The 22,491-nt window shown below is 43.2% G+C and overlaps 1 protein-coding gene across 1 annotated transcript in view; it reads left to right on the forward strand.

Moving 5' to 3' along the window:
• Positions 1-18,635, forward strand: part of SLC6A2 (solute carrier family 6 member 2) — a 149,682-nt gene extending 131,047 nt beyond the window's left edge. The window contains exons 13-15 of the mRNA XM_083165586.1: positions 5,111-5,278; positions 13,003-13,074; positions 17,210-18,635. Coding sequence (XP_083021712.1) covers positions 5,111-5,278; positions 13,003-13,074; positions 17,210-17,233 — 264 coding nt within the window. The 3' untranslated portion in view covers positions 17,234-18,635. The remainder of the gene's footprint in view (positions 1-5,110; positions 5,279-13,002; positions 13,075-17,209) is intronic.
• Positions 18,636-22,491: the final 3,856 nt, after the last annotated feature.

Here is a 22,491-nt window from a genome sequence, read left to right on the forward strand (position 1 = left end):
ATTACTAGTGGGACCTTGACATTTGGTTTTGTCCTGAAGTCTACTACCATCTCGACTGTTGGGGTTGATAGGGTTTAGGTCCAGGTTGTTTCTGCCGCACCTCTGTGAAAGTCTGTCCACTTCCCGTCTGTATGCAGACTCATCTGCCTCCTTGATTAGGCCGATGATGGTGGTGTCATCAGCAAATTTTATAATTTTTACTGACTGGTCACTCGAGATGCAGTCGTTAGTGTAGAGGGAGAAGAGCAGGGGGGAAAGGACACATCCCTGGGGAGCTCCAGTGCTGATCGTACGAATGGCAGATGTGAAGGCTCTGGCTTTCACCACCTGTTTCCGTGCCATCAGGAAGTCCACAATCCAGGAGCATCTTGATCCTGGTACTCCTAGGGGGAGAAGTTTGGGCTTGAGGATAGCAGGGGAAATTGTGTTAAATGCCATGCCCATGCAGACGCACGAAAAGCTTTATAGGGAAACAGGATTTTTTTGTGTAGCCCAGGACACTTGGTCACAGCAACTGGTGCTCCTGAGTATACAGTACTACTGTATGCTGTACTGTACTGTACAATATGTAGACAGCGGAAGACAGCTTTTGTGTCTAGTCAAAATATGTGATAAACACGGTATTGGGAGCTAAGCAAAAACCATTATAGAAGTAGAGATAGAAAATATTACAAATATGAAGTATTTTTTTATTCTAGCAAAAAAAAAAAAAAACTTTTGGCATTGAATGGTTTAATTATTCCCCCCCCAGTGTGTTATACTAACTGTGCAGTTCTAGATTTTTGTTGGATTACTGGATAATGTGCAGATGGCATTCTGTCCTTAACCTCAGCTCGTGAATGCCTCATATTGCCGTGCATACGGCAACCTGCCGGAATAGATTTAGCATCTGTGATATTTAAGGATTTCTCATCACCTCTTGAAGGGTAACCTGCGACATATGTATCTTTTCTCAAATAATTCAGTTCTATGTTTTTAGTAGAATAAGGCAGAGTCGCCCACAGCTAAATATTGTTCCATGAGAGCAGAATGTTCACATTTAACCCAGTGATCTTCTGCATGAACCCGCAATACATCTTTCCGAATACACCATTTATTTATCTATGAATACCTAATATGTAATACCTTTCAATGTCTTAAGTTACTTATCGAAAATATACTACAGTACTGTATGTATGAGAATAAAACCGCAGATTTGAAAGTAATAAAAACAATATCATTTCACATATATCAGTTAGAAGTTGAAGTACTGTTAGTATACGTTATGCTTACTGTAAATACTGTATGATATACACTTTTACCATTGTGTTTATAGGGCATGTACTAATTATAGAAATCCAATTATGTCAGGCATTTTGGTCTCCCAAACGAATTTCTGTTGATGAGTACAGAACGGTGTGTTTCCTGAACAGTGCGCTCAGCTGCCTTTCTAGTGGTGTATAGAGGGTATTCCCAAATAAACCCTTCACCAAGAATAGATGCATGCAAAATTATTACATCACTTGTCAGGCGCTGTTTCGTTCAAACGTGTAACTTCTCACACAAATGGCGTGGCATTTATACCATGTATGGAGAGAAAAAAACCATATATAGTGAAGCACAATTAAAATTTTTTATGTAAATAAAATCAATGAAATGACAGTTGCACTGGTGCAATTCGCAGTCTGCTCCCAGCTTCTCGTCACACAAAAAAAACAACAATTAATAAACAACATGTATTGCACATGTATATACAGTTTTTTAAACAGGGGCTGCATTGTAGTTAAGCTTCAGTATTACCAGAGTCTGCGGAACTGGCGTGGCGGTTCAATATGCGCTTGTGGTTTGTCACCTGTCACAGCCTCACAGGTCTCCGGGACTCCTTTCCCTGATTCACCACTGGGTTCTCCTCCTCTGACCAACGCATTTCAACTCCAAATAAGTATTTCTCAAGGTCCAGATAGCGTCTGCTATCTCATCGTTCTTTGCGGCTATTTATTGTTTGTTCATTATGCTTCTCCGGTGTGTCGGGCTCCTGGACTACATTGCCCAAGATGCCCCGCACCAGTAGTCGCGTGCCGTCATCTGACGTCGCATCCGTTAGCGGTATTGCACTGATATGTTACCATAGCAATCTGTGTGCGTGAATCTTGATGCCCGTCACGTCTCATTATGTGATCTTGCCTCCATTACACTGTATGGATGCGTTGCCATATTATTTTCTATACATCCCAATGCCAGTATTGATTTCTCATTAATATTGATGAAAATGGGAAATTGTATATATCAGGTATCACATGCTTTATATGATTTGCATAAAATATTACTATAGTAAAGTGTCAGTGCTCCAGTACCCATGAATAACAATACATGCATGAAAATTATATAAAAAATACATAAAAAATACAAAAAAATACATATTCATAAAAACCAGTTTAACTCTATTGGCATTAAAGTGCTTAGTTCGGTTCTTGTGTAGTTTCACGGCGCCACAGTTTCCGGGTTGGGTACGCTCGCCAAACTATCTAAAATAAAGTATCTTAACTCCATGGCAACGTGGATAGTTCATACCCCTACTATCCACGTTGCCATGGAGTTGATTTCCCACATGTCCCACATCTAAAAAAGCCTTTAGATTTTACTATAGTCATTGTTTTTTTTTTGGGGGGGGGAGTGCACTATGTACTAATTTGGAACTGAGGTTAGAAGCTTTTTGGTATATACATTAAGGTTTTATAGGAAGTAAATTGCCTATAATTGGGTCTTTTTTTTAATAATACCCCAATGTTTGTTCAGGGTTTGCTCAATCAATTTGTCAACAGCCAGTTGAAGGGTGTAATGAAGGCATATTCAAATTTATCATTGGTTCTTATCTCTTCTCTTGGTTTCAGTAAGTCTTCCTGTGTAATTAAAATCACTTCATTCTTTGTTTTTTCGCCTGTTTCAAGGTAATTCGAATGTATAAACTTGTGTTTTAGGCTTTCAGCCTGTTCCTTGAACACTTTTTGTTAGGAGCAATTCCTCCTCACCCTTCTAAATTGTCCACCCGGAATGGACTTTAACCAGTTCGGGTGGTGACAACTAGTAGCAGGTATAAAGGAACCAGAGTCTGTGGGTTTAGTATAATTTGAATCTTGTTATTACTAATATAGACAGTTAGATCAATAAAATGTATTTCTACATTACTACTAACAAACGTGAGTTCGATATTAAGATGATTCTGATTTAAAAAATAATACAATTCAGTTAAAATAGCTTAATTACCTTGCCAGATAAAAAAGACATCATCGATGTACCTTTGCCATGACACGAGGTTCGCTCCGAACGGATGATGGGCCAAAATGTTATCTTTCGCCCACTGGTCCATAAAAATGTTTGCGTAACTCGGAGCAAACCTCGTGCCCATGGCTGTCACCATTTGTTGTATATAAAAGGAATCATTGTAGATTAAATAATTAGGTACTTGTGTATTATCACGGCACCCACAATGTACATTTTAGTACATCGCATTCATTGCATCGCATCGCATGCGATATAACCGCATGCGATGTATGCGATACGATCCGATTTTTCATTGTACAAGCACCCTGATGTGTACTTTCAATGTTAAATGCACCCCCATTGTCAACGCCACCCCCACTATCAACGCCAACCCGAAGTGTGGCGGGCACAGCGAACCCGTGAGGGGCGGCGGTACGCGTCATTCAACCTTTTCATACCCCCACTATCCACGTCGGTGTGGAGTTGATTTTAGATAGTGTGGTGAGCGGAGGGAATCACTGAGACCGAAGCGTGGCGAGCGCAGCAAGCCCCGCGAGGGGACGCAGATGACTTCACATGTATTCACATGTAAAGCTTATTAGGGAATGGAGAATTTAAGCTACGAGGAGAGATTAAGCAATTTGGGACTATTTACATTAGAAAAGGGACGTTTAAGGGGGGACATGCTCAACATATATATATACAAATATATCAGAGGCCAATATAAGGAATTAGCAAACACCCTTTTTTCAACGAGAAAGGAATCTAGGACGCGAGGGCATGAGTATAGATTAGAAGAAAAAAGATTTTGTTCAGCTAGAAGAAAAAATTTCTTTACGGTCAGAGCAGTCAGACTTTGTAACTCTCTTCCTGGAGAGGTGGTGTCAGCAGAGACACTGAATACGTTCAAAATAAGGTTGGACAATCACTTATTGGTTAATAACATCCATAGGTACAAACAAGAAATAAAATCTGTCTTTACAAGTCTGCTTTCAATAACAACCTAGGTTGAACTAGATGGACGCAAGTCTTCTTTCAGCCTTACCTACTATGTAACTATGTAATTCTCTCTGCACATTTTACATCTGCCCCACCTGCAGTGCACATGGTTTTGTCCATTTGAGAAGGAATTTGCCTTTGCAAGTGAACCAGAATAAGGGCCTAAGATAATTTTTATTAGGAGTAAAAAAATCCATGAAAGCTAAAACCTGGCATCTTAGTCAGATAAGCCTAATGTTAACATTAATATAGTAGTATTTACATATACATTAGCTTTATATGTTCACTGGCTTTCCTTCAAATGTAAACTATCCAATATTGCATTCAGCTATAATACAATTATATTGTGGTAAATGGGAAAGTAACCATTTTTCCAATTTTATATATATATATATATATATATATATATATATAGGTGTGGGGGTTCGAGCCGGCACTCATATGTAATGGAAGAAAATGCCACGGGTGCCTTCTGGTGATAGATCAGGTAGGCAGGAAAGAAACAGCGTCACTCCAGTGGACTTTTGAAGAAAGGTTATATTGTAGAAACAAATAGCATATCGATATACATCTGTTACATCGACGTTTCAATGTGCATAGACATTTTTCTCAAGATGAGATGTACATCATCTTGAGAAAAATGTCTATGCACATTGAAACGTCGATGTAACAGATGTATGTCGATATGCTATTTGTTTCTACAATATAACCTTTCTTCAAAAGTCCACTGGAGTGACGCTGTTTCTTTCCTGCCTATATATATATATATATATATATATATATATATATATATATATAGTTTTTTTTTTTAAATCTAATTTGCCAATATGATTAAATCTCTTTGAATTCTCTTTTTATCTTTTTCTGCAAGTTTGTTGTTGTTGCTAGTATTTGGAACTACAGTTCTCTGTCATATGAAGAATACCTCTTTCCACCATGGGCTAATCAGGTTGGATGGATGATTGCGCTGTCATCAATGATTCTAGTGCCTTTTTATTTTATCTACAAATTTTTGACAGTACCAGGGCCCTTTAAAAAGGTAAGAATCTCAACATGGTAAGGGATATTTGTTAAATGTAATATATACAAGATAATCTTTTTCTTATTTAAACTGCAATACATTTACTCCAATGTTTGAAGGATAACTTCTCAACCCCTCACCTCTTCAAATCTTATGGGCTGAGCTGTGCTGCTGTACAGGGGTGTAACTATATCTATGTGGGCCCCATAGCAAACTCTTGATTAGGGCTCACACCCCCCCACCATGCGGTTGTCAGTCACTACAATTAGGGGACAGGATAGAGGGTGTTGGGTAAAGGAAACAGAGGGGTCAGAGGGAAAGAGTGTTTCCTGGAAAAAGAGTGAATGAGAGAGAGAGACAGGGTTTCAGGGAGAAATGGGTGAGAAGGGGGAGCGACAGAGACAGAGGGTGTCAGATCCAGAGTGGAAAGATCAAGAGAAAGAGAGGGGTGCAAGCAAAAGTGAGAGGAAATGTCATGCAGGAGAACGTGGGGCGGAGGGGGTGAGGGGGCTGAACAAGAACTACTGTAGGTAGCACAGCACCTCCAGGTACCGGGTCGCCCCACCTCTCCACCCTACCCAGTTACCTGTTCCTGAAATCCTGTGTTCTTTGCAGCAATGCATGCATGGGTGACTGACCGCGAGACAGCAGCCATCCGACTCTCTGCTACTCTGGGTACTGCCGCTCTCCGTCTGACGTCCTGGCGCAGCATACCCCTACATGAGACCGCTCCTCTTAAGAAGGAGCCGCCGGGCGCCCGCTTGTAACAATATCTCAGCGAGAAGAGGACAGCTGCTTCGCCCCCCAGTCTCCACACAGCTGAGCTGAACGTACCCCACCTCCCAGCTCCGAGTCCTACAATACCAGGCAGACTATGTGCCAGGCCCCAAGCGCAGCACTAGCACCACACTGCCTAAATAAAATAAAAAAAAGAAGGCTAAATATTCTAAAGACTGGCAGCAGGGCAATAACTATAGAGGATGCAGGGGATTGCCTGTTGGGTCCTTGGGCCCCCCCCTAGCGGCCGGGCCCCATACCAATTGCATCCCCTGCGCCCTCTATAGTTACGCCACTGCTGCTGTTGTTGGCTAATCCTTTCTGATCCCTGGGGACTGTACTGCTGACCCGGGAATCCGCATAATGCATTATACACTTAAGCCCGCCCCCAGACTCCTATTGGCTGGGGGCGGGCTTAAGTGCTTAATGCATTATGCTGATTCCCGCATTCTGGAAGGTGCCCGGGAATCGGTGCTAATGCTAGGGGATCCCCAATAGCGATTGGTGCTTGTGATCTCCGGGAGATCCTCCCAGACGACCCCCCCATGCACTTTTCCTCAGCACCCAGTACAATTTAAGACTCCCCCACTGAATTACAATGGATCCCAATGTTTTAGTGTACAAGCTACAATGCTTTGAGTCTTAAAAATAAACAATACCAGAAAACCATACATTTTGGGAGGGGAGGGGGTTACTTAGGACATTGTTCATGTACCTTACCAGTGTCATCACTGGGATTAACCAGGTAAAGAATTTGGGTCATAAACGAATTATTAAAGTGACATCTGTATTGTTGATATTTGGAGTGGGGTGTACTGAGCGTTGGAGAGAGAGTGATCACATATATCCAGGGTTAACCAAGCGGAGTACAAGGAGTGGGAGGGACAAGGCAGCTCTGAGTCTCCATCAGACTACAAAGCAGTCAGCGGGTGGCTTGGCAATAGCAATAGCAGTGGCAAGCACAGTGCCCCACAGAAAAGAAATGGGTACTTGTGGAGTATCACGGCTCCCACGATGGGCATCGTATGCCAAAAAATCGCATCGCATCGCATGCGATCGCATACGATTTTGCACTGAAAAGCATCCAAATGCATTGGAATTAGTATTAAACATGTTCAATGGCCCCAACTGGCATTTTTGAGGCTGTACCACCCCCACTATCAACGCAAACCCGAAGCGTGGTGATCGCGGTACGCGTCCTACGACCTTTTCATACCCCCACTATCCACGTCAGCGTAGAGTTGAGAATAGAAAATGTGGCGAGCGCAGCGTGCCACCGAGCCCGAAGCGTGGCGAGCGGCCGCGGATACCTTCACAGGTATCCGCGTCCCCTCACGGGCTTCACAGGTGTCCGCGTTCCCTCGCGGGGCTCGCTGCACTCGCCACGCATCGGGCTCGGTGGCTTGCTGCGCTCGCCACACTTTCTATTCTCAACTCCACGCCGACGTGGATAGTGGGGGTATGAAAAGGTCGTAGGACGCGTACCGACGCCCCTCGCGGGCTCGCTGCGCTCGCCACGCTTCAGGTTCGCGTTGATAGTGGGGGTGGTACAGCCTCAAAAATGCCAGTTGGGGCCATTGAACATGTTTAATACTAATTCCAATTAGAGATGTGCACGGGCCACTTTTCAGGTTTTGGGTTTTGGGTTTTGGGTTCTGATTACCTTGAGGTTTTGGGTTCTAATGGGTTTTGGCAAAACACCTCCTAAGTGTTTTGTGTTTGGATTTTTTGGGTTTTGGGTTCTGATTTTTTTGTTAAAAAGCTGAAAAAAACTGCTAAAATCGCAGAATTTGGGTGTTTTTTTTGCTCCTACGCCACATTAACCTCAATAACATTCATTTCCACTCATTCCCAGTCTATTCTGAACAGCTCACACCTTACAATATTGTTTTTAGGGCAAAAGGTTGCACCGAGGTAGCTGGATAACTATGCTAAGCCACACAAGTGTGCGGCACAAACACGTGGCTCATGTAAGAGTGGCACTGCAGCGGAGTTATGTCACAGAACAGCGCCACTGGAGTGCAATTAATATATGTCAGTGGGTATGCACCAGCAGGCAGTTATACAGATACATCAGTATTAGGCAGTGAGCCCCAGACCACAAAGGTAGAGATATACGGCAGTATTTAATTATTTATTAGGCAGTGAGCCCCAGACCACAGACCGCCAGACTGGCAGATTCAGTGCAGGCAGCAGTGCAGCACCAGTGGACTATATATATTTATATTTAATATAATTAATAATTATATATATAATAAATGGCACAGCACAGCACCAGATGTATGCCCCAGCACAGAGGAGACAGTAGTACTACAGGCAGGTACACAGTTAGACTGTTCTTCTAAGCAGAGGAGAACATAGTATAGTACACAGCAGCACTGAGGGAGACAGCCCTAACAAATAAAATAATTAATTACAGCACAGATCACCAGAGGTAGACCGCACAGAGGAGACAGTAGTACTGTACAGTACACAGTTAGACTGTTGTCCTAAGCTGAGAACAGAGTACACAGCAGCACTGAGGGAGACAGCCCCAGCAAATAAAATAATCAATTACAGGCAGCACAGCACACCAGAGGTAGACCGCACAGAGGAGACAGTAGTACTACAAGTACACAGTTAGACTACTACACAGCAGCACTGAGAGACAGCACCAGCGATTGCAAAAGCTCAAGGTCAAGCTCAAGTTTAAGCCCCAGCAGCAGCACCAACACACCCTCTCCCAACCCACTACTTGACTGGAGTGAAGATGGCGGGGGCGCGGCAGCTGCTTATAAAGCCTCGCGAAATCCGACGCCGGGAGATGACGTTCTAATCACGCGGACGGACCGAGTCAGGCGGGAATCTCCGAGCGCTGCTCGGAATCGGGCTCGGAATGATTGCGTCCGTGGGGGCTCGGATCTCTGAAATCCGAGCCCGCACATCTCTAATTCCAATGCATTTGGATGCTTTTCAGTGCAAAATCGTACGCGATCGCATACGATCAAATCGCATGCGATGCGATTGCATACAATTTTGTCTAAAAACGGCCAAAATCGGTAAAAATCGTATCGCATCGCATGCCACTATATATGGCATGCGATGGGAGCCGTGATACTCCACAAGTACCAAGAAATGTTCAGTGTGCAATATGTTTTACTCAGGTGTACACACAAAATGTCTTTACAAATGAAAACTGTGATTATAAGTGTGTGTGTGTGTGTGTGCAGGGGGGGGGGGAGAGGATGGGGTTTGGGAATTGTGGACGAGAAAAATGAAAAATCTGGGGAGGCGAATAAATTGAAAAATAAAAAGTCTGTATCCTTAGTCCTGACAAGTTAGGACAAAGGATACAGACTTTGTATTTTCCAATTTATTCGCCTCCCCAAATTTTTCATTTTTCTCCTCCACAATTACCAATTCCCCCCCCCCCCCATCCGCCTCTTATAATCGCAGTTTTCATTTGTAATAACATTTTGGCTAGTATTCAATGATTTATTTCGCGATGTGCAGTGAATCCTGTTTAGGATTCACTGCACATTTGCAGGGTTCCGGAGGGCTGGATCATTCGCAGCCAGCCCTCCCTCTCACCCTATTCAACGCCTCAGGGGCTCCCTGCCCCTGACGGTGAATTTTAACCCCCCCTGGCGAATGCCGCAGGGAGCTGGGGGACGATGGGAGCCTCCCTACCTGCGCTGGAATGTGTGGGGGAGAAAGAGGGCTGGCGGGGACACAGGGAGAGCCCCGGGAGAGCTGGCAGGGGAGGCGGTGGAGGGAGCGATGCGCTGGTCCCACTTGTGCATATGTAATGAGCGGGACCAGGCGCAGTGAATATAATGAGCGGCTCCCCGCCCCCCTGTGACGTCATGTGTAAAAAATATATATATTAAAATTAAATATATATTTAATCCCGATAGCATGACCCTTCACATAATACAATTACTGATTTTTTTACACCAAAAAAAAAAGAAAACCTTTATTTTAAAAGATCACTTTCCAGTTCACCATAAAAAGATGTTGAATGCAAAACGATGAATTATGGCAAAAACCAGGGAGTAAGCAATTCGCCATCCTAGCACTGAATACACTCTCGGCGAATCCCAGTGAAAACCCCATTGAAATACACCAGCGAATTGCAGCGAGCATGAAACGGAGAACTGGCCGCCATTCACTGATCGCTTTCGGTGAACAGTGAACATTGAATAGGGTGAATCAGATTTTCAGTGACAAAGATTCACCGCTAGATACCATCCGTATCGAGCTTTCACATCTGGACACGATATACAGCAAGCGATGCTGGTCCAAAGCCAGGAAGATAATGAAGGACCTCAGCCATTCCAACAATGGACTCTTCTCCCTTTTGCGATCAGGAAAACTCTACAGCTCATTGAAGGCAAACACAGAGTGAATGAGAAGGAGCTTCTTCCCGCAGGGCATTAGAGCCCTCATCCAGACCTCCTTCTCCCGGGACTTTCCTTCCTTCTTTCTAGACTTACCCTACACAATCTATTTATCTACAGTACACTCTTCCTCAGCCGATCTACTTAATCTCACGTAAAGTAGGACAGTTGTATAAGCATTTCACTACATATTGTACTATGTATGACTTGTAAGTGACAAATAAAAAATGTGATTTTTGATTTTGAAATAAGTCCGATTCGCTGCAGAAAAACGGTGAATCGGGAGCATTGAATACTGCCCTTTGTGTGTAAAACGTATTGTACACTGAACATTTCTTTTCTTTGCAATATTACATCACATTTGCAAATTAGGATATACACATACTGGATGCGTTGACCCATATCTACTTTCTATAAAACTCTAGAGGGTTTGGGACACCTCTAAGGGAAAGCAGCACCAGAAACATACCGAGAATTAGAGATGAGCTCAGTATCTACACCCCGTTACAGTGTCCCATGCAATTGAGCAGCTCATCCGCCTGTAGAAACAGCACTTCCTCTATTTTACACCTTGTGTAAAGAGATGAATGACTCACTTGGATTTGTGCAATCATCTATATAGAAATGCTGTTGGGTCCAACCACAAAGTGATAACTGTACTTTAACTCTTGGCTGATAGAGAAACAAAATCAGAATGAAAAATATCATAATTTTTTTTTCCAGAAACCACATTCTATTTTAGTCTCAATCATCTATTCCAGATTGAAACATTGTTATACTTATCAATCATCCATCAAAATACATATACATTGTGGAGGCTAACCTGGGGGAATACAAGCATGCAAGGGCATAACTAGTACTTTGTGGACCCCATAACAACATTTTGAAAGGGGTCCCCTATGCACACAATTGTCACTAGAGTGAGACAGAGAGTGATGGTGTGTGTGAGAGAGAGATGGGGAGTGAGAGAGGGTGTGAGGGAGAGGCAGAGAGTGAGAGAGATGTAAGGGAGAGACAGGGAGTGATAGAGGGTGTGAGGGAGAGGCAGAGAGTGAGAGGTGTAAGGGAGAGACAGGGAGTGAGAGAGGGTGTAAGGGAGAGGCAGAGACTGAGGGAGGGTGTGAGGGAGAGGCAGAGAGTGAGAGGTGTAAGGGAGAGACAGGGAGTGAGAGAGGGTGTAAGAGAGAGGCAGAGACTGAGGGAGGGTGTGAGAGAGAGGCCGAGAGTGAGAGAGTTATAAGGGAGAGACAGGGAGTGATAGAGGGTGTGAGGGAGAGGCAGAGAGTGAGGGAAGGTGTGAGGGAGAGGCAGAGAGTGAGGGAGGGTGTGAGGGAGAGTTAAGGAGTGAGAGAGGGTGTGAGCAAGAGACAGGGAGTAAAAGGGTGTAAGGGATAGACAGAGTGAGAGACGGTGCAAGGGAGAGACCGGGAGTGAGAGAGGGTGTGAGGGACCAGCAGAGACCGGCAGGGACTTGACGGTGACGGCAGAAAGCTGAGTCAGAACAGGGCACGTGAGCATCTCGTGCGTGAGCGCCCCCTTTCGGCGGTGGCTGACGGCTGACGATTCTATCGCCAGCCCCCTGATGAATGATAGGCGCTACATCTGTATAACCTGGGTCGAATTGCTGGGTTGACCTGGGTTATTAGGTGTGGTGCTTTTCATACCGCACCATGACCCTGGATGAACCAGCAGCTACTCAGCAATTACCCAGGTTATTTTTGCAATCTAAAAAGTGGTATTATAGGATCCAGTGACATGGTCGACATTGACTATGTTAATATTCAGAATGTTAGCACCGACATTAGAAATTCAACATGGTTCGTCCTTAGAATCGCTGTTTCATAAGTGGACATTCTCAGAATCGTTACAGTTAGGCCAGGTGCCATTTTCGGCCTTATACCGTAGGCTGATCCAGCTCACACCTCCATACGCTAGAAGAAGAACCCGCGTAATTGAATTTGCTCCTTACAGTCGGCTGCATCCTGAAATACAAGCACTAGTTTAGCATGTTCAGTACATTTGGATTCACTATTTCCTCTATGTTGAGTGATCTGCTAATGAAGGAATATTGAAATTATTGATAAAGGTTGTAATTCAGTTCCTGCCGACGCACATGCCGGAGGCCTCTGAGTGAAAGCAGGAGGGGGCGGGGATCGGACCATGACTGGACCATTTTCAGGGCAGTTTGTGGTGACGCAAGACAGAAAATGGCAGCCTGGCATCTGCCTTCGCAGTTAGGCTTCGCAGGCAGGGGGCTGTCCTTGTTACCGCACCTACTGTAGGGACCCGGCATGCTGGGTGGTCCCCCCGCCGACTGGAGGAAGGAAGCAGTTCCAGTTTTGCAATGTTTTTTTACAAAGCTGAAGCTGAATTAACCCCCAAATGCATTGTAAATAGGTAGAACAAACAGTTGATTCTTAATGAAGCCTTTGTAATTTGCATACTTATATGAATGAGGTTGTAATGTTTTCATTTCCAAAATAATTAGTTAATATTATTTGTATCTTAAATATTTTAACTTACTGTTCTTATCACCTTTACACGTTTGTTTTTCATGTACAAATATATATATATTTAACATTTTAGAGACTTGCATACTGCATTACCCCAGAAAATGAATATCATCTCGTTGCTCAAGGAGACATCAGGCAATTTAAGGTGGGTTTCATTATTCTTCCAGTATATTATTCACTGTGTAGTAAACACTAAAAGTATCAATTTGATTTAATTTCAATAATCATGTAAACCAGACATACAGTACTGGGCCTTATTCTAGTTCATTCTTTCTGACAAAATCCTTCTTAGATGGACAAAACCATGTGCACTGCAGGGGGGGGGGGGGGCAGATTTTTGTGCAGAGAGAATTAGATTTGGGTGAGCTATTTTGTTTCTGTGCAGGGTAAATACTGGCTGCTTTATTTTTACACTGCAATATAGATCTCACTTTGAAGTAAAACCCCACCCAAATCTAACTCTCTCTGCACATGTTACATCTGCCCCACCAGCAGTGCACATGGTTTTGTCCATCTAAGAAGGATTTTGTCAGAAAGTGTGAACTAGAATAAGGCCCACAGTACCAACATGAACTTTCTTCCAGTCTATTTCCCACTTACTTATTGACTGAATACATCTAAGCTTGTTTAATTAAAGAATCAAGTTACAACAAGTCTATTAGATAATTTCATAAAATTAATTTATGCCACATCACCAGGCCGATTATTATGGAATATAATGGAAGACAACAGCTGAGAGCCTAAGATTTGTTCTTGTCCCAACGGATATGGTCGCTAGGTTGACACTATAAAGGTCGACATAAATTAGGTCGACAACTAAAGGTTGGCATGGTTTATGTCGACGCATTAAATAGGTTGACATGGCTAAGGTTGACAGGGTCAGAAGGTTGACACAAGCATTAGGTCGACAATGGTAAGGTCGAAATCAAAACGTTGACATGAGTTTTTCATGTTTTTTTTTCAATAACAGACGGTATTAACTCATGTCGACTTTTTAAGAATTGCTTTACATGGTTGATATGAAATGTATAACATATTACAATAATTCCATGTGTAACTGGATGATTATAGCAGTCCTATTTGCTAAATACAGATGAAGCCCCTCACTTCCTTGTCCGGCTCTTGCCAGAACATCCCCCGCTAGCGAGAGACGGCAGAGAAGGACTCCATCAAACTGTGACACGCATGCGTCTCATGCACATGCTCTTCCCAGTGGCTGGGTGGCGGGACCCTGCCCGTCTCCGCTTCAGGGAGATGGGCAGGCTTGGGGGGGGGGGGGATCGGGGCGGCAATGGGGCCCGTTGGTCGGGACTGGGGAGGCGTGTACGGTGGCGGGGAGCTCCGTCGCCACGGGGCATGTGAGCGTCTAGTGTGCACGCACCCCCTGGCAGGAGCTGGCAGATGGTGGGAGCTGGAGATGGAAGCGCCAGCCCCTGCAAGAGCGAGAGGCGCTCCAACTGTATACCTTTCATTTTTTTAAAACAAAATCTAAACTGTAGCATAGCATTAGCTATGTAGAAAAAACAGTCTGACAAGACCGATGGCGCATGCAGGGCCGGCGCCACCACTAGGCAGCCTTAGGCATTTGCCTAGGGCGCTGGCCACTGGAGGGCGGCCACTTGGAGCAGCCCCCCCTCCCCCGGATCTAGTGAGTGGCTCTCTTTCTCTCTCCCCAGCCCCCCCCCCCCTGTGGAGCTATGCCGCGGCGCATCGTCGCATTTCAAACACCCCCTCCCCCCTGGAGCGAGAGGCGAAGTGATAAAGTGCCTAGTTCTTTATCATCGGCCAATCAGCTCCTGACTGTTAAGTTACAGGCTGGGTTTAAAAAGGGACAGTTAAAGAGCTGATTGGTCAGTGATAAAGTACCAGGCATTTTATCACTTCTCCTCCCTTATCACAGTTTCATACATTTACCTACTGTATATGTGTCATGAAAATGGCAGTTAGTAACGGTGTCATTAGATTACACAGGGCAACAAAAAATTTTCTTTTTTTTGGGTGCCTGGAATAGTTCAACGGATTCTAAGTAGTTTTGCTTGCTGAATTCAAAAATTACTTCTGTTTTTCTCTATCAGGTGTAGTTGTCAAACCCTTCTCACCTCCAGTTTTGCTCTATTAGATGCAAAAAGCATATTTCCAACAGTGTACATGAGTTGATATTAGTGTTTGTTAAGGTGCATACACACTGTACAATTTTTTGACCAATTTCATTGATGACCAATTTCCCTTAACCCAGTGTCCTGGACAAAAGATGTTGATGAAAAGACGAAAGATCTAGCTACAGTCTATAGGCTTTTTTAAAAAGATATCCAAATTGAGCTGCATGCACAGTCAACGAACAACCTTGATGAACAACTGGCGGATATTCATTGTTCGTTGCATACTGTGACCAATATCGTTCAGAAGGGCCAAAATTAATGAAAAATTTGTACAGTGTGTATGCACCTTTAGAGGAATTAAACAAAAAAGTTTCAATAACAAAGTATTTTATTCACACAAAAGGCAAAGAATAGGAGGCAGATGTTCTATACATTGTTTGCAGACCCTATGTGGTGCCCAATATTTATCTTGGTCTCCTAGTTTGACCCCTACATATGCCAATAAGCTCGTACATCAACATAAGTGATGTTCTTTCAATTTCCAGGTAATGTATATTCTCCACCAACATAACAAAAGAAATCTGGAGAATTAATGTAACACTTTCTTGAAGAGGACACCTCGCTCAATTTATGTTGTTTAGTTCACCAGTATTTTGTAAAAAGGGGGAAAAAAGTTGATGAATAACGTTAAGAACCCAGTGTAGTGGACAAACACACATACACAGTGGCCTCATAAACATATGGACTTTCATGCTTGAATCTGCCAGTAGCCGCCTACCCAGTGCAATGACGGAAGGGTGACCACCAATGGCATGAATGCTGTACCTATTCTTCAGCTCACACCATGCAATATTCAAAGCTGTAATCCCTGCAACTGTTTAAAAAAAAAACTGGTTCCAGTTGGTATCAGGAGCGCGCATACTCTCAGCAATCCAAAATTGGGCTTGGGGTCGGTAAGGTTTTTTCTTGCTAAACCTCGTGCCCAATTGATTTTTCCCTTAGATGTTGCTCATTCTCCTCCTATACATTCATGAAAGATCAGAAAATGTATATACTGTAGGGATTGCCTGAGATTTACACCAACCCAATTTTTTCACAGTTGAACAATTATTGGCTGTCAATGCATGCATCCATAGATTTTTATTTGCGAACTCATTGATAGTGAAGGACCATTTGTGGGACAGGTTGTCATGACAAAAATGCAGATGAGTTGTGACTTTTGGGGATGTGTTGGAGGCTGCGTGCGACTGCAATCCCATATTTAGCTGGTATGATTCCAGTGTTTTTCTTCCGGCTATGATGTGTGACCATAGGGTTATTTCCATAACTGACTAACCTGCTATGGATGCTGCATCTTTGTATGCAGCTGTTGGGATTTGTAGAGTCGTTGTCGAGTATAATTTGCATCAGTGCCAGATTAAGCCTTCGGGGGACCCGGGGCACTTTAGACAGGGGGGCCCCCACATGAAAAGCCTGTGTTTGTCCCTCTGCACCTTACTCTGTAGGAGACCTCACAGTCCCAGTGCTGCCCATGATTAAAAACCCTCCCATGACTAGGCTGCTGCTGCTGTTCACCATGGGCCTGAGCAGCATGTAATGAGCTCCGCCAATCAGAGCTCAGCACAAACTTCTCAGCCTCTGCCCTCTGGTGTAAAGTGTCATGGGACTTAGTCAACTCCCAGTAATGCTCTGCACACTTGTGCAGTCAGTGTGCCTTGGCTCCCGATGCTCAGCACCATTAATCATTGTCACATTGGCAGATAGGTGAAGCTGCAGCACTACGTCACTCCCATGCACAAAACCTTTATCTAAAAATAATAATAATATTTTTTTTGGGGAAAAATACATGCCAACCACAGGGGGCCCCTAGCTAGAGGGGGCCCAGGGGTACTGACCCCTTGTGCCCCCATTATAATCCAGGCCTGATTTGCATACATCTTTGAGGTTGATAGGAAATGTAATAAACAACATAGGGCATAGCCTTGGTTTAGTCCAGGTTTATAATCAGAATTATTCCATGGGATTATTATTCCGTGGTAATATAAAATTCAGAATGACACAGTCTTGCATATATTGGGGGTTATTTAGACCACGTATCTGTTGTTCAAATTGAATAACCCCCAAGTATGAATAAAACATTGACACTTGGACACTAACCTCCGTGTATGTGTTTTCTTGCAGCTAAAACATTGGCTGACTATATGACAAACAATCTCATGATGAACACGTTCGCCTACTCTGGGACAAGTTCAGTTTGGTGATCCAAACTGCAATCCACACAGCCTCCGAGAAGCGGATCCATCTTCCTGTGTTCAATGCCTTGTTTATTTCATCATCTCATCATATTTCGGAATGTTAAATGAATTGTCCTTAAACAGTTTGGTATTGCTGGATCGGTGATGTGTTTGCTGAGATGGGTTTAAAAAAAAAAATTGTGTAAGTTTTCCAATAAGCTTCACATAAAATCTACCTCTGTAAGCTGTCCGAAGGGGAATGGTTTATTAAAGCTACACTCCCTTAATTCAGTGGCGCAATGTAAAGATACGTTAATACATTCCAAATAAAATCTAGTTTGAACTGATGCAACTCTGATCTAGGTGCACTAGTAAAAAACTAAAGTCCGGCCATTGGAGCCATTTTATGGAACACAATATTGTATGCACACCAATGATTAGATTGGTTGGAAATCCTAGGCGCCTAACAGCCTTATTATATTGCATGATGCAGACATTGGTTCCAGTTATTCAACATCAAAGCTTAAAACCGTGCATAAGTATCAATTGTTATCCACTATATAATACCAAGATATTTCGAATGACTGTTCAGTAAACATAATGAAACATGCAATAGGCAGTATTGAACATGCAATAAAACACAGAAACAGAAGACAACAGGGCCTTTGTTAGACCTAACAGCTTAAAGTATTTCATAGGCAATTCTGCAAACACATTGCTTTGTCAACCTCGGGTAAACCCGCAGACACGTCACTAATCACAAAGACTCTCTTAGGCGTACACATGTGACCTGCATATGCTCGTCTGCGCTACTTTGTCCCCTCGTGCCAGGCAGATGCCGTTCCAGCTTTTCATGTATTAACTGTTGTCTTCCTTCCACCAATGGCTCAGTATTTCATATTTTCTATAGCCCCATTGTTCCACTGGTTTCATATTTGCCATTACATTTATTATTGCATATAACATTTACATTTTCTATGCAGCTGAATGAAAACGGCTGACCACTGCTTCCAGCCCATTGCGACACCTAGAAGCTGGTCATAGTACTTATTGGAGACAATATTGCCCCACATGCTAACAAAAAGGGTTTATCGCTAATATACCGAGATCTGATAATCTCCCGAACCTTTGTATGTGCATGTATATATATATGTATACATATATAGCCTTTTTAGGTTTAGTGGTTCTATGAAATATTACGTAACTTTGTTCTTATTGCATCTTCTTTTTTATGAGACATATGGCCACAGTAAAACACTGTAGAATAGGGCACTTGCTAATAAATAAATTACAAAGTGTGTTTTCCATATTGGTCTTATATCTTTTTCAGAAAGTGATTGTAATTATATACTGTGTGTGGTCCATTTATAATTCCTGCTTCAAATAAAACTTATTTAAGTCACATTTATGTACAAAGCAGATGTCAGAATTTTTGCCTGGAATTTATTATTTTATTTTATTTAAATGGGCAAATACTTAAATATGGTGCAAGTAAAATATTAGACAACACACAGTAATGATTTCAGATGTACAAAACCAGGGATTATTGTCTGCACCACCAATAGTAAAAGACTAAAGGGTAATTTGGATGAGTGATTGTATTGGGAACTTCCACCATTTCCACCACATTCTGAATGCAAGCATCGGTCTTGCTTATGGGTTCCTGCAGATTAATGACACCACCAAACTCATACTGTAGCACACCCAGCACACAACACCACAGTATACCCAAGAATCCTCGGTCATGCTCAGCCGTCCTGGGCATAGCTGCCAAGAGACCCTCCGACCCTATACAGCACAAATCCTGCATCCTCAACTGAAATGTACATCACATGTTCATATAATACGGTATATAGATAAAAGCATACCTCCCAACTTAAATAATGAGGATCAGGATACCTGGGGCGTGGCCTCATGAAAAGGGGGCGTGGTTTCATGTAAATGTTCCCTATCGCAAAGCCATGCTCCCATATGACATTAATCAATAATAGATGTTCTTGGTATAGCAATTGGCCAAGAAATATTTGCCCACCAACCAGCTTCACGGTGACCTCATTTCTGGTGGGTCCCTAATACTGTTTGAATCTGGGGCACGGAACCCAAAAAAAGGTTGGCATAGGCCAGTCACCCCAGGGCAGCACACAAGTGAAAAACTAAGCTTTAAGTGTATTAATAAGAAAGTAGCAGGAGCTAGAGGTTAAAAAAGTGAAGTGCTAGAAAGTATAATATTAGTGGAAAATAAATAGTGCTAAATAAATGTTAGGGTGTGCCACCCCAAAAGCAACTCAGCCACACCAACCCAAGGGGAGCCGTGCCTCAAATCCATCACCAAGACTAGCAATTAATGTCAATTTTAGGTCTTACTGGTAAATATAAAAAAAATTAAAGGTGATGAGATTTAATAATCTGCAGCCTCCTAATAGAGGAAATTGTGATTTGTTTTACCTTTAAGCATTTTATACTTAACTGTTTCTTATAGGAAACAAGCACAAAACATAAACAGACTGTTGAAAAACTAATGTCGACACACAGTGGTGTCGACCATGCAGTCAACATGTGTGAAGGGCTATATAAGTAACGACACACAGCGGCATCAAACAGCATAGCAGTATAAAGGCAACTTAAACACAAAGCATAAACAGCCTGTTGAAAACGGATGTCGACACACAGCGGTGTCGACCATGAGGAATACAGCAGGCTCAAAACAGGTGATCAGAAAAAAGGAGGGGTGAGCAGCGAAATAAGAATGTTAGGGGTTACACATACCCATAGGGAATAGAGGACACCGCGGGGTGAGAGACCTTTATAACTGGAAAGCACTATACCAAAAAAGCGCTCGGCGGCCCACAAGAAGGGGAAATTCTTATGCACACTTCTATAATATAGAAATATATATATATATATATACATTTTTTTTTGCCTACATACTGTAACTATCCATGACATAGTCTAAATAAAGCTTTTGCTTGGATGTATTTTCAGTTTACATGGAAAATAACCAGGATAAATGAGCAATCACACACTGACAAACAGTAGGATTTTTTTTTTTTTGGCAACATGAATCACAAACAGATCTTCAAAACAAATGAATTGCAGATTGCTTCTGGTGCCTTTTCTGGATTGTCCACTAGATGGTGCCCCAACACAGCAGATGTAGTTGATGTGAATCCACAGATTGCAGTCTTTTAGATGTCCACTAGGAGGCCTTGATGTCCTAGTATTCTAGTTATAGAGAGTACTGTGATACATGGCTGAAGAGCTGAAGAAAGTTCCTGTGACGTACGCAAGGCAGACTTCTAGGCTTTCCTTATTATCGCTTTACAGGGAGACACCTATGATTTACACAGGTTCTGGCAAAGCCTGTATTTCCCCTGACTCCAATTTGCCACATCACATGTGTAAATCATATGTGTCCCAGATTACACAGGATATAGGGGGTTATTCTAATCTAATCGAATCGGTCCCCCGCGTGACCGATGATTTGCGTCTGCGCATGCACATTTTTGCGCATATGCACGAAGGAGAATAGCCGGTGGCCGTCGGGAACCCAGCTGTCAGTGTTTTAACAGTCGGGATCCCAATGTCGGGTAAATGACTGTCGGGACCCCGTCCGGCACCCGGGAGGTCCAGGGGTGCTGCTGCCTGTCTGTCTGCTGTGCTGTGTATTACTAACTTGTTGTGTAGTTGAAGACAGACTGGAGTACAATCCGGATAATTGTGGAATCTTTACAATCATCTATTTTCAAAAATCATCTTGTCGCTTCTCAGAATGTAAAAAGTCATCAAAAATTGAGGTTATAGGATTCGGAGAACTTTTTTCCCGGGCGATCACCTGTCGCTGAAACTTTTTTTTAGTGCCAGTGGTGCCAGTGTACATGCTAAGAGAGCCACAGAGAGAGGGTGGGAATGGGAATAAAAATAGGCCCTGGCATTTAAAATACGCAGGCCCACCATGGCAACAAAAGTGAAGGATGTAGTTGTGTGCGTGCCAAATGCGTGCTCTGGAAAAGGGGGTGTGGCCACTGAACAGGGGGTGTGTCCTTGAGTGTAGTGTACAACACCATATACAACTTCTACACATTATGCAACAAAATACTAGACCCCATTATACTTGCCCCTTACACATGATGCCAAATGGAATGAGTCAAAATTCACATAATGCCACATGGATTGAGCCAAATTTAAATAATGTCCACCAAAGGCGCGCATTAAACATTTACACCATAATGTCCATTACATGTTAAGTTACACGCCATTATGTCCATTATGTATTATGCCAAACACCATAATGCCTATTAAAAAGGCAGAGAGCCTGGCCGTATTCAGAGCACTGCAGGTCCCGGCTATTTGAAATAATACCCCTTTCACACCAGAAAATGCATTCCCAGGTTGGCCCCTTTTACACCAGCCTAGTCCCTGCATTTTCTGGTGTGAGGCGGAGAGAAAACCACCCTTCCCTCCTTTAACCAGTTATCTCATTTAACCGGTTATATCTTCGGAAGCAACTGACCCATTTACATGAGACAAGTATCATATTGAAGAACTTTTGAGTGGGCTTTGAATGATTTTGGTCCAGTGAAACTGGAACGTTTGGTTCCAGAGTAATCTGCCCTCAAACAACATGAACAGCCATGAAATTACATTAAAAAAATAAAGAAATCGGTTTACACGCAATATCTCTGGAACCGATTGACCAATATGGACCAGCCTGGTATGATATTGAAGGCCCAGCGATTTGGAATTGAATGAGATCAACTACAAGCTTCTGTGATACCAGGGGGGAACTGGCAGCCGTCAGAACCGGGTGGGGGTCAGAATTAACGGGTCCCATATTATCCTATGGGGAAAAATGTTAGAGCTTTGTCATGCGATATCTCCGGTTCCCAGGGGGCTAGAGACACGGGGCTGGGCTTGTTGGAAAGCCCTGGTGCTCAGCTATAAAATGACAGGGGGGGCACGTGCCCGGGTGCCCCCCCCCCTGAATCCGCCAATGGACAGGGTTAGGCTGCAGGTGTGTTTATATGGATAAGGTTAGGCTTCATGGGGGTGTGTAGTTGCTACTAACCTGGCCTTCCTGTGGTTGAAAGGAGCCTGCTTCTTGGGGAGATGCACCAGTCCAGATTTACCTCATGTCACCCCACTCCAGCTTCAGAGGTACAGACTCTGATACTGTATGGCAAATAAGATGTCATTACCTTACAGTAATTGCCAGCTGTATGGAGCTGTGCT

This window comes from Crinia signifera, chromosome 11, assembly GCF_055691185.1.
Source record: "Crinia signifera chromosome 11, ASM5569118v1, whole genome shotgun sequence".
Taxonomy (NCBI): domain Eukaryota; kingdom Metazoa; phylum Chordata; class Amphibia; order Anura; family Myobatrachidae; genus Crinia; species Crinia signifera.